General features: G+C 36.4%; 1 protein-coding gene across 2 annotated transcripts in view; it reads right to left on the bottom strand.

Moving 5' to 3' along the window:
• Positions 1-261: 261 nt before the first annotated feature.
• Positions 262-13,138, bottom strand: part of NAA50 (N-alpha-acetyltransferase 50, NatE catalytic subunit) — a 28,694-nt gene continuing 15,817 nt past the window's right edge. Inside the window, exons 2-5 of one of the 2 annotated variants that reach the window (XM_039256640.1) lie at positions 5,503-5,636; positions 4,722-4,841; positions 4,236-4,302; positions 262-3,415 (exon numbers count right to left, since the gene is read on the bottom strand). In XM_039256640.1, coding sequence (XP_039112571.1) covers positions 3,238-3,415; positions 4,236-4,302; positions 4,722-4,841; positions 5,503-5,636 — 499 coding nt within the window. In that variant the 3' untranslated portion in view covers positions 262-3,237. Of the gene's footprint in view, positions 3,416-4,235; positions 4,303-4,721; positions 4,842-5,502; positions 5,640-13,138 lie in introns of both variants that reach the window. The other variant, XM_039256639.1, reaches the window with a different exon arrangement.

A 13,138-nucleotide genomic window follows, 5' to 3' on the forward strand; every position in this document is an offset into this window, starting at 1 on the left:
TATGTTTGATATTCAGAAAAAAATTTAAGCAATTCTCAAAACTCACTCAACGACCAAACTTAACAAAAAAAAAATTCTGAATATACATTACCTGTAGTCAATGCACACTACTGATTAGACCATAGCTTAAAAGTGTCTGTTGTTTTTAACAATTGCATTTAAAACTTCACAGCTTAAGTAAGACCTCTCCTTGAATCTTATTTTCTCTCACCGATACAGAGCTGCAGAAACTCAGCAGTATTTCTATAAAGTTCCAAAAGGTCTGAATTAGGAGGCCTTGATTGAACCTGGCCTATTTTAATGTTTTAAATTAGATTTTAAAGATATGTAAAAGTAAATACAACATTATGGCCAAGAGTAAACAAAGACTATGCAGAACTGCTGATCTCTGTATTCAACACAGTGCAAGATTTTCTTGACATTTATCAGACATCACAGATTACTACTAGAACATCACATAAGTTTATTTCAGATGTAACAGCAATGTTAAAATCAACAAGTTTAATTTTTAACTGCACCAAGTAAACTTAGCCATTTAAGTATTTTTAAAGTTATTCCCTCCAAAAAACTGAGGGAGCTTTTCTTTTCCACCCACAAACCACGGTTTCCCAATAGCTCTTTATTTTTGGAGGACTTTCAATTGATGAGTTAACTGCTTTGGGGATATGTTAGAACTTCTTTCCCCAAATTAAAACCTATCTGGACAAATTATATATTGCATAGATTTCTCTGAAGATTCTTTTCTTTAGAACCTAATTGCAATTACAATACAGGGTAATTTTTACCTATTTGCCCCACAGTAAAAACTATCTGCCCTAAAAAATATGGATATATTCTCTGATCTTCCAGTTAATAGAACTGTTTTACCTCAACAATTTTTATGTTCCAAAACAACCAACTCAATATGGGACATTATTTGAGTCTTTAGCAACTCACAGGCATATGAACTAGTACCCAGCTCCTACTGCTTCTACATCCTCCTCTTCCTTAAATGGATGGAATTACTTAATACAAGTTTGATGTAGGACAATTAACTCTTTCCAAACATTTAAAATTTAGGTAAAGTCATTGTCTAGTGTGGAAAAAGAAAGTATAATGATAAGGAGCCTACACACTCAATTCAAAATGTAATTTTCTTCCCTCCTTAAATAACATGTACTTAATTGTCATGAGGCAGCTATTCAGTTTTCAATAACCACATTTAGGGATACATTCATAGGACTGATTAGATAGTCCAGGTGAAATGGTTATAGAAATAGAGGCAGTGTCATCTCAGAAAACTCATTTATATATCAAAATCTATTTTGATATCTGGAAGTTTACAAAAAGGCTGAATTCTTCAAACTAAGTATGCCTTCTGTAACTCAAGCACTCTTCTCTTGGCAAGAGCAAGCTGAAGCTTATCCATGAAGATAAAGGTGCTTAATGCTAACTTTTTTTTCTAAGCTTGTATCTGGACTGCTTAAGAAACTGATACCCAAGAAACCAGCATGGTCCTTCTACATTTTTACTATCTTAAGATTAGAATCCTATAAACTCATTCAACTATCTTCCTTTTCTATATTACTCTTGGCACTCAATTAAGACCGTTGAAGTCTATTGTACTTTGTACTTTCACATTCTCAAAGAAGAACTTAAGATTACAAAATGTGCATAAACATTGTGTAAAATAATTTTGCCATTTAATATATTTGGAGAGATGAGACTTCTATTATCAGAATTCACATGAGGATAAATATTGTCATTCAAATTTTCTTTTAAAGTCAAATGACAAGATAATTCAAGCCCTGTGCATTGTTTTAAAGTCAAATGACAACATTTCATGGGCCACCAGTACTGGCAATCTAGAGAATTTTAAATATTCAATATGGGACAATGGAGGAAAACATGAAATTTTCAGATGTCTCCTATCTTACAAAAAGTTATCAACCCATCCAAGCCACTCCCTGTGTCAGAAAATGATCTGGCATAAACCAGTCACATCAGCAGAGGAGGTCACAGTGAAATGTGTTATTAACACTTCTAAACTTCTACTTTTCCAATAGAAGCAATTTGTTTAACAATTTCCCCTCCCCCAAATCCTTAAACTCAATATCATAGGCACAGAAAATAAGCAAATCTGGGATGTTCTCCAACAGATAAGCAATAGCACAGCTATGTTATTTTCAAAAATACTGTCTAGATATTCTCTCCTATATAATCAAATGCTCAGTGGCCACATTTTTAAGTCCACATTAGCTGACATTGAATGCTTTATTGTGCCACAAATCCATCTAAGCTTCCTTTTAGGTGTTTTTTAGGATGTCCAAGAGACGATACCTGCTTCAGATTTATTTAGGGGTATTGACCTATAAGGACATCAACTCCCATTTTTAAGGTTAGACTAACTATTGTGGGTGTACTGAAGAAAAAGGACAGGAAAAAAAGTAAATCACAACAAACCTCTTTAGGTCAGTTAAAGGCCATATCTCTAGCTGGGATATTAAAAAAAAATTAATCTCACCAGCCCACACTCTAAAAGTTAATGCCACTAATAACAATCAACAGCAGGAAAAATAAACCTGCCAACAACCAGCCCACTCATGTAACTCAAATACTGAGACCAAAGTAAACACTACCTACCAAACCATCCCACCCACCCTTAGCAAGGAAGAAAGAAATAATTGCTTAAAAAACAAAATAAGCTTAGTATTTCTTACAAGGATAACAATGGTCCAACTCCTGAGATAACACTCAGAAGGACAAAAGGTGGAGTGAAGGCAATGTCTAGGGATTAGTATCCCACAGTCTTGAAAAACCCAAAGTACCACAAACACACTAAACTTGTCTTTGAATTAGAGAACAAGATATTGCTGTTTCTTTCTGTCTTTTGATATATACAACATTTTGTAGGCTCTGCCCTTCAATGTGAAAGCAGGACATAAAAAAAAAAAAAATGGACACTGACACCCAAATTTTTGGGACCATATATATCTTACTACGAAACCAAACAGACCTATACCTCCTCCTTCCTACAATCAAACCACCTCACAAAAGTAAGAAAACTAAAACAATCCAAACATGATTAATATTGAAAGTCCTTGGAAGTATTAAACCTTTTAGAGGAAAGAAAAAGAAAGGAAGGAAGACAAGAACAAGGTAGGAGGTGGGGAAAGAAAGAGGGGGTAAAAAAAAAATCAATGGGCCTCTCTTTTATTTGGCGACAAGCAAGTGCAAGAAAGTTCATTTCTAGTTTGTTCAGTTGTCTGTCTTTTGCACATCTGCATTCTGGCCAGAAGGGACTTTGAGGTTTTTCTGCAGCACATGAGCATCTGCGGGCTCTATCCTCTTATAGTAGTTCTTCTTTGTCTCAATAATCTCAAAGCCAAACTTCCTGTAGAAGTCAATTGCCGACTCATTGCTGATCTGGACATGCCTGAGATGTAAGAGGGTATCAGAAAAAAAAAAAAAAATGAAGACTTCATCAGCTTTTGCATATTCTGCAAATAGCTTCATATTGGTTGGAGCTGGATTACAGCAGATATTTGTTAGATTCTCTTCACAATTACTAGTAATCAACAAAGACTAGGTATTCATTTCAGAAAAACTTAGATGACAAATTTACACTTGTAACCTGTTACATCTACAAGACAGCTGGCTGAAGTTGAGACTCAAAAATAGGTTTGATTCTTACAATCAACAAAGGGTAAAGTACCCTAGCTAGCATAACATTTTTCACTGCAAGGAAAGAAAGGATTCTTGGAATTATAAATAGGTAAAAGTTTTGTCAATTACCCTTCAAAACAGCATGACATAATTTAATCTTTCCCAGTGCCAAAGTTATAATAATAATCTTCATATTGGTATTATCAGCTAGATACTCTGATTCTGACATTAAACTCTACTACTACTGAGTCTGTCACTGAGAATGTTAAACAAAATCCAGACAGCAAACAGATGGCACGAGAAAAGTAGTATTAACAATACTGATTCTTCAATTCTGAGTTATTTTAGTCTTGGTTTCATCCCTGTGACTTTGGAGCTCCCACACCAACATAATAAAGCAAAATGAGAGTGTTTTATTTTAGGTTCCTGATCTATTACTGACACAAAACAAAAACTTCATAACCACTACTTCCATAGTTTTTCCAAAAGGCAATTAAATACGTAACCAGATTTTAAAGTTTCCAGTAAAGATTTCTATTGCCAATTTATTAAATTCTTTAGATAAGAACATTAAATATCATTTTACTTACAGATAGATGTTGTCAAAAGTGCCATCTTTTTCACAGATGTTTAATACATGATTTAACATTTTTGTTCCTATTAACAAGACAAACAATAAATAACCTTAGAAAAATCAATCTTTACATTACACATCTAAATCACCTTAACATTTACTGAGTCCTAAAAGATCTATGAGGTAAACACTAGACAACCTGATTTTTGAAAATTTTGTTCTCTCCCTACTATCTACATGTTAAAAACTCTAATAGAAAAACAACCTTTACATACAAGCCCTGCCAGAGAAAAGGAAAAAGCAAAAGGGACATTGATGACAAATCTCTATAGGGCTTCTAATTGAATTACGTTAACAAATCAAGTTATTTTCTACCTTAAATAATTCAGTAACTCTTTCCCAATATTCCCAAAAGAAACGGTAGTGACTCAATGGGTCAGAAACAGTAATGATGTATTTATGCTTCTTTACACAAATTAAAAAAAAACACAAATAATTTTACCTATTCCTAGCCTTCGGTATGGTGCCAGACATCCTAGTGTCATGATGTAAAGTCTCTTCTGATTCTGTGAATGATCCACCCTACAGCACACTGCACCTACTGCAATATCATTGAAATATGCTGCCATGGAAAATATAAAAATATAAAGTTCAAAAGACAGTACAACACATTTTCTCCTATCTTCCTCCCCTTCTATAAGAGCTAAATTATTGCTATCAACTTCTCAGAACAGCAAAACCCTCAAAAATTTCCTATATTGTCTTAGAAATTTAGGCATCCTCTAGAGTAAAGATAAATATGAGAAAACACACAGGCACATACTAAATAAGAGAGAAGGTATTTAGCATTTTCTTTAAAAATTCAAATATTTTGAGGTGCCTGGGTGGCTCAGTCAGTTAAGTGTCCAGCTTCGGCTCAGGTCATGATCTCACGGTTTGTATGTTCGAGCCCCCTGTTGGGTTCTGGGCTGACAGCTCAGAGCCTGGAGCCTGGAGCCTGCTTCAGATTCTCCCTCTCTCTCTCTCTGCCCTCCCCTGCTCATGCTCTGTCTCTCAAAAATAAATAAATGTTAAAAAAATAAAATAAATAATAAGTAGTAAAAATAAAGAATAAAATATTTCGTCTTGATTTCTCAGAGATCTTTCTCAAAACCCAGATCACCCCCATTTCCTCATTTGTAAAATAAAGAGATTAAATTAGTTAACTCCGCTCTAATATTAAAAACTAGGGGTCATGAACACCAACAAAACAAATGAAGGGAGGAAAAAAAAATGTATTATACCAAGTTTTGCTAGCTCGCCGACCTCCAGCACATCCTTGTAGAACTTGTCATTGTAGCTGACTGGAAAGATGACTTGGTTCAATCTCTTCAACTGTTTAATATTGTGTGGTGTCACATCTCCCAGCTCGATCCGGCTACTGGAACAAATCAAAATGTACTCAATAAAATATAATTAGCTTCATTTGTTAAGATAAACATACTAGTACCATGTCTTTTTTACATGACTGATATATCCAACATTTCATAGTGACTTTATATTCCTACAAAGATTACCGTTTATAAGATTCTGCCAGCCTTTCTATCCAGATTCAATTTGTCGCGTGCATACAATATGTATTTAGAGACAAATAGGGTAAACAATAATTACTCAGAAGGCCAGACTAATAATCTATATAAATGCCAAAAATCTTCCTTGCAGTTTACAGTTTTTAGACATCTGTTACTGATGCAAAGGACTAATGACACCAAATATTGGCAAAGGGATGGCAAATGTGATTCTTATATTCTGCTGGTGAAAATGCAAATAGAGTATCTCTGGAACACAGTCTAGTACTTTATGTCTCATAAAGCCTAAAAGGTACATAGTCTTTGTCCAAGTAATTCTATTCCAGGAATTTATTCTCAGAAAATGGACAAAAGTTATATACATTGAGCTAGGAACCACATCAGTTACATGGGGTGGTATTCAAAATCCAGATTCCTGGGGGCGCCCGGGTGGCTTAGTCAGTTAAGCATCCGACTTTCGCTCAGGTCATGATCTCGTGGTTCGTGGGTTCGAGCCCCGTGTCAGGCTCTATGCTGACTGCCAGCTCAGAGCCTGGAGCCTGTTTCAGAGTCTGTGACTCTCTCTCTCTCTGACCCTACCCTGCTCACACTGTCTTTCTCTCTCTCTCTCTCTCTCCTAGAAATAAATAAAATATTAAAAACAAAATTAAAAAAAAAAATCAAAATCCAGATTCCTGGACCTCACACCCCACACTTTCAGAGGCAGAATCTCTGACAATGGAACAAAGGAATCCACATGTGGCGGGGGGGTGGGGGACCTATTTGAAAACCACTTATCAAGAATGCCACAGTAGCATTTCTGAAAAACCAGATGTAATCAAAACAATGGGTTTCGCGGGAAAAGGAATTAAAGCTAAAATGATTCAGACTCATAGTAACAAGGTTGTTTTGCCTATAATGCTGTCAACAAAAGGATTTTTTAAATAGCTCAAGTTCATTTCTCCACCGTAAGCTAAAGGTTGATCAAATGTGACAAGACAAACCTGAACAGCATCTACACATATTTTTCTTCCTATTACCACTAGGCATTATTAGTAGAGTTGCTTACATACATTATTGGCCTTCTTAAAAAAAAAAAATCACAACAGTAGATGATAAAATACTTTAAAGAAGATCAAACAAACAAAAAATCAGTTGAAAAATAAAACAATCTGATGTCAACCAAGCAGTGTGTCCTACTCACTGGGTGCTAGTTCCAGATCACAACGGCATTAGTCAATAGCTAACAAAGATTATTATACTCTTTTCCAATTTTTAGACATATAAATAAATATGGTTAAATATGGCTTCTCCTAAGTATGTTACAATTAAAATGAAGTCCCTTTGTGAGATTCAGGTGTTCTTTAACTAGGTTTTATCCCCCTAAGAACAACTACCCTCTTCATAAAAGCACCCTAGCTTTTGTCTTCTTTAAGGCTGAAGAAGTAACATTTCACTCCAAGTCTTCTACTGATTAAAACCTGCTTAGGCTCACTTATCCACCAACTACCACTCAAGTTTTTTATTGGTAGATACTGTTATGCTGTAAAATACACAATTATTAAAATACAGGGATATCTTACCTACACTATTCTTTTTTTTAGAAAACGTATTCCTCCCATAATTAATACATCTATCACCTCACCTTTTTTTTTGGGTAAGAACATTTAAGTTCTACTTTCTTAGCAAGTTTCAATTATACACACAGTAGTATCAACTATAATCACCGTTATACATTAGCTCCTCAGAGTTTATTCACCTGAAAGTCTATACCTTTCTACCAACCTCTTCCTATTCCTCCTACCCTGCAACCCCTTATCTACTCTGTGTTTCTACAAGTTTGACTTTTATTTTATTTTTTTTTAGATTTTTAGATTTTTTTAGATTTCACCACTGTCTGGCTAGTTTATTTCACTTAGCAGAATGCTACTCTTTCACTAAGTATAGCACCCCAAAATGAGTACAGTAATTATCTATTGCAACCAAAAGTCAGTCTCCGTATTTTAGAATAACTGAAAAACTACATTATGAAGTTTAATAGTAAACTTAAATAAAGAAAAACTTAACCTAGAAAGCCAACGTCCTAAATTCTCAGTTTTTAAAAAGTTTAAGAATGATTTCTAGGTGGGATGCCTGGCTGGCTCAGTTGGAAGAAGATGCAACTCTTGATCTTGGGAGTTGTGAGTTTGAGCCCCATGTTGTGTGCAGATTACTCATACATACGTACATACATAAAAGAAAAAAAAAAAGAATGATTTCTAGGTAATCACCACACTTCAAGTATCTTTATAATTTAAAAAATAACAACCAGGTATTTCTTGACTTCATACAAAAGGAAAAGGTGGTTATGTTACAACATGCTAGAATTAAACCAAATAAAAGTTAACTATTAAAAAAGTTTCCAGTAGAGTAGGCAGAACAGGCCTAAACACAGAACACTGTATTAAATCATTAGGAAATAGGCAGCTTAATCTTTCCCTGCTTAATATAAACAAATAAAAATAAGTAAATAAATAAATAAAATACAGGTCTTGGGGCACCTGGGTGGCTCAGTCAGTTAAGTGCCGACTTCGGCTCAGGTCACGATTTCACAGTTTGTGGGTTAGAGCCCCGTGTTGGGCTCTGTGCTGACAGCTAGCTCAGACCCTGGAGCCTGCTTTGGATTCTGTGTCTCCCTCTCTCTCTGATCCTCCCCTGCTCATGCTGTCTCTCTCTCTCAAAAAGAAATAAAGCATCAAAAAAAAGAAAACAAAAAACAGGTCTTGATTAAAAAAAAAAAAGTCCATTACCATAAAAATTACTTAGGAAGTGAAAATCCTTTAAGGCTACTACCGGAAGTTAGTCTGATATATACTGTCTCCCTGTATTTTTCTGTACACACACACACACACACTTCAAAACAGATTTGGTATACTATGGCATATCACTTCAAAACAGAATTGGTATACTATGAATACTGTATGGTGGCTGTTTAAGAAGTATCTATTAAATATAACTTTGTCAGCAAAATTCACCTTCAATATAGTTTAACTTTCTCGAACATGATATGTCGGACTGAAATGAATACTTCTGTAATCTTGATCACTTAGCTCTGAATTATTTTAAGATGTGGATAGTCTAAATATACCAGAGTAATAGCAACTTGTAAATATAATTTAGCAAAAGAACGTGTAGTATCAAAAGCATAGAGTGCTATGCAAAAATGTAAAGTGAGAACATGACTGTAAACAAATAAGCTTTTGAAGTTAAAAGAACATTTAAAGTCAAAAGTAATTTCAAAGTATTAGAAAATTAAAGAGAGTTTTCATGAATTCTGTGAATCTGAAATTTTCTAAAGTTTTAATGAACATAATAGTTGCCTATTCAAAGCATAAATTGGGTCTATTTCAATAAATATTTGAACACCTATATGCCAAAATGTGGAAAGCAAAGGAGTTTATACCTGGTAGGAAATACAGGTATGTGTATATATTCATCACACATATATTAATACACATTACATATATAAACAAAATAGCAATGATGTGCTCCCCAAACTACAGGAGTCTGACTTGGTAAAACAAAGTGTACTGTGTGATGGTCTTCCTCACCACTACACTGCCTGCAGAGGTGGCAGCCATCTCCTACTTCGCATCATGGCCACTTATAGACCTCTGGTGAAGCCCAAGACACTTAGAAAGTGGGCCAAGAGAAGTTCCTCTGGCACCAGTCAGACCGATGTGTCAAAATTAAGCACAACCGGCAGAAACTCAAAAGCACTGACAATAGGGTACAAGGGCCAGATCTTGCTGTCCAACACTGGTTATGGGGGCAACAAGAAAACAGCACATGCTGCCCAGCAGCTTATGAAGTTTCTAGTTCACAATGTCAAGGAGCTTGGTTAAAGTGCTCTTGATGGGCAACAAATCTTATTGTGCAGAGATTGCTTACAATGTCTCCTCCAAGAACCACAAAGTCATTGTGGAAAGAGGAGCCAACTAGCCATCAGAGCCACCAATCCCAATGCCAGGCTGTGCAGCAACGAAATGAATAGACAACTTATGTGCATGTCATATTTGTGTTAATAAAACCATAAAACTATGAAAAATGGGGGTGGGGGGAGCACCTGGGTGGATCAGTCAGTTAAGTGTCTGACTGATCTGATAGCGCAGAGCCTGCTTGGAATTCCTTCTCCTTCTCTCTGTCCCTACTCCACTAATGCTCGCTCGCTCTCTCTCAAAATAAATAAATAAACTTTAAAAAAAAAGCGTGCTTTGTGTAAATGTAGAAGCTGGGATTGGAGAGAAAGAGAACAATTTTGTGAGGGGCTTGCACATCAAGATGGTACTTCCCTATCTTCTCTATCTACACTTGCTCTCTAGGTTGACTTCAATATCAAAATCTTATGGCTTTAATGCTGCCATCTTCCAAATCTCTCTCTGGCTTAGAGGTCACTCCAAACTTCAAAGCATCTGTAGTAGACACCTCAAATTAAACACACCCAAAACCACATCTCTGATCTTCCTCCCAAAATTTGTATCACCAGCAGCTTTCTCTGTTGATAGCCTCTTTCATCCTTGGGTGTTTAGTCTCTTACCTCCTTTAAATTTTTGAGACATAAGAGACAGAGCATGAGCTGGGGAGTAGCAGAGAGAGAGAGGGAGACACAGAATTGGAAACAGGCTCCAGGCTCTGAGCTGTCAGCACAGAGCCTGATGCGGGGCTTGAACCCACAGACCGCAAGATCATGACCTGAGCCGAGGTTGGACGCTTACCTAAGTCACCCAGGCACCCCTCAAGTTATATTTTTAAGAGCATAAATATTTGAGACTGTTATGAGTTGATGAATGGCTGTAATATTCTCTGTCTTTAAGTCTACTTTATTCATCAATAGACATACTGCTTTCTTCTAATCAATACTGCATCATGTATCTTTACCATCTTTTACTTTCAACCTTTCTGTATCCTTACAGTATCTTTTGTGAACAGCATATACCTTAAAGTCTTGCTTTGTTACACAATTCTTTAAATATTATGCAATGTGCATTTATTACCTCTACTTATTAAAACAGCATGAAAGAAAAAAGGGAAAATGTCATCACATTGAGTCATGCTAATCCTCACTGTATGGTTCCAATTTTAGTATATGTGTTGCTAAAGCAAGCACTTGACAACTGGAGTATTTGGTCTGTCCAGATTAATATAATTGATATAGTCTATTCCAGTCCACAAGTTTGCAAATTTTCTATATGTATCAACTCTTAGTTCTTTATTTTTCAAGCCTTTTTTTGGGGGGGTCAATTTTCATTCTTAGCTTTTTAAAAAAGTTTCAGGGGCACCAAGTGGCTCAGTCAGTTAAGTGTCTGACTCTTGATTTTGCCTCAGGTCATGATCTCACGGTTTGCCAGATGTGCCATCCACTGGGCTTAGGGCATAACCTGCTTGGGATTCTCTCACCCCCTCTCTCTCTGCTTAACCCCCCTCAAAATAAATAAACTTAATAACATAAGTTTACATAAAGTTAAATTCACTTTATTTTGGGTATAGTTCTGAGTCTTTACAAACATGAACAATGGTAGTTTTTGAGATATAGATATATCACCCAACAATCTCTCTCATGACCCACTGTTCAATTCTACTACCAGTCCTAAGCAATGTTTTCTGTTCCCCATATCTTTGCCTTTTCAAGAAGGCCACTTAGGGGCGCCTGGGTGGCTTAGTCGGTTAAGTGTCCGACTTTCGCTTAGGTCATGATCTCGCGGTTCGTGGGTTCGAGCCCCGCGTTGGGCTCTGTGCTGACTGCCGGCTCAGAGCCTGGGGCCTGTTTCAATCTGTGACTCCCTCTCTCTCTGACCCTCCCCTGCACATGCTGTCTCTCTCTCTCTCTCCTAGAAATAAATAAAACATTAAAAAAAAAAAATTTAAAAAAGAAGGCCACTTAAATGGAATCACATAATACAGAGCCATTTGCTTAACTTCCTTCATTCAACATAATGCTTTTGACATTTATCACACTGTTTTATCAACAGTTCATTCATTGTTATTGCTAAATAGTATATCCATACTATGGTTTACCCTTTTGTTGAAAGGCATTTTTAGGTTTATAGTTATTGGAGATTATGAATAAAGTTGTTATATACCTTTCTGTATAGGTTCTTGTGTGAACCTAAGCTTTTAATTGCTTTTGAATAAATACCAAAAAGAGGGAATGTTGGATTATAAATGTACTAGAGTTCCAGTTGTTCTGCATCCAGAATTTGGCACTGTCAACCTTTAAAAATTTACACTATTCTTTTTTTTTTTTTTTTTAAGGTTTTTATTTATTTCTAGAGAGAGAGAGAGAGACAGCGTGAGCAGGGGAGGGTCAGAGAGAGAGGGAGTCACAGACTGAAACAGGCTCCAGGCTCTGAGCTGGCAGTCAGCACAGAGCCCGACGCGGGGCTCGAACCCACGAACCGCGAGATCATGACCTAAGCGAAAGTCGGACGCTTAACCGACTAAGCCACCCAGGCGCCCCAAAAATTTACACTATTCTAATAGGTGTGTAGTGATATTTCATTGTGGTTTTAATTTGCATGTCTCGAAATAACAAATGATGTCGAACATGTTTTCATATATTTGTCACTGATAGAACTTTTTTGGTAAAGGAGCTGTTCAAATCTTTTGCCCATTTAAAAAAATTGGGTTTTAAATGCATTATGGATACATGTCCTTTGTAAGCTAGTGTACTGCAAATAATCTGAGGCCCCTTCTCACCTTCTAAATCTTATATTTTTCTTATTTTTTTTATTTTTTTTTAATGTTTTATTTATTTCTAGGAGAGAGAGACAGCATGAGCAGGGGAGGGTCAGAGAGAGAGGGAGTCACAGACTGAAACAGGCTTCAGGCTCTGAGCTGGCAGTCAGCACAGAGCCAGACGCGAGGCTCGAACCCAAGAACAACGAGATCATGACCTAAGAGAAAGTCGGACGCTTAACCGACTAAGCCACCCAGGCGCCCCTATTTTTCTTATTTTTAAAAAATGTTTATTTATTTTTGAGAGTGACAGTGCAAGTGGGGGACAGGCAGACAGAGAGGGAGACATAGAATCTGAAACAGGCTCCAGGCTCCATGCTGTCAGTACAGAGCCTGATGCAGGGCTCAAACTCACAACTGCAAGATCATGACCAGAGCCAAAGTCAGACGGTTAACTGACTGAGCCACCCAGGCACCCCTAAAATTCATATTTTTAAGTGTACAATTCAATGATTTTTAGACTATTTACAGATCTGTGCAACCATTACCTCAATTCAGCTTTAGAACATGCACATCCCTTGTGCAAATCTGAAGCTAATGTCCTTTCCTACCCAAAGTCAGCCACTAAATCTACTTTCTTTCTATAGATTTGTCTTTT

This window comes from Hyaena hyaena, unplaced genomic scaffold, assembly GCF_003009895.1.
Source record: "Hyaena hyaena isolate Hyena2069 unplaced genomic scaffold, ASM300989v1 scaffold_582, whole genome shotgun sequence".
Taxonomy (NCBI): Eukaryota; Metazoa; Chordata; class Mammalia; order Carnivora; family Hyaenidae; genus Hyaena; species Hyaena hyaena.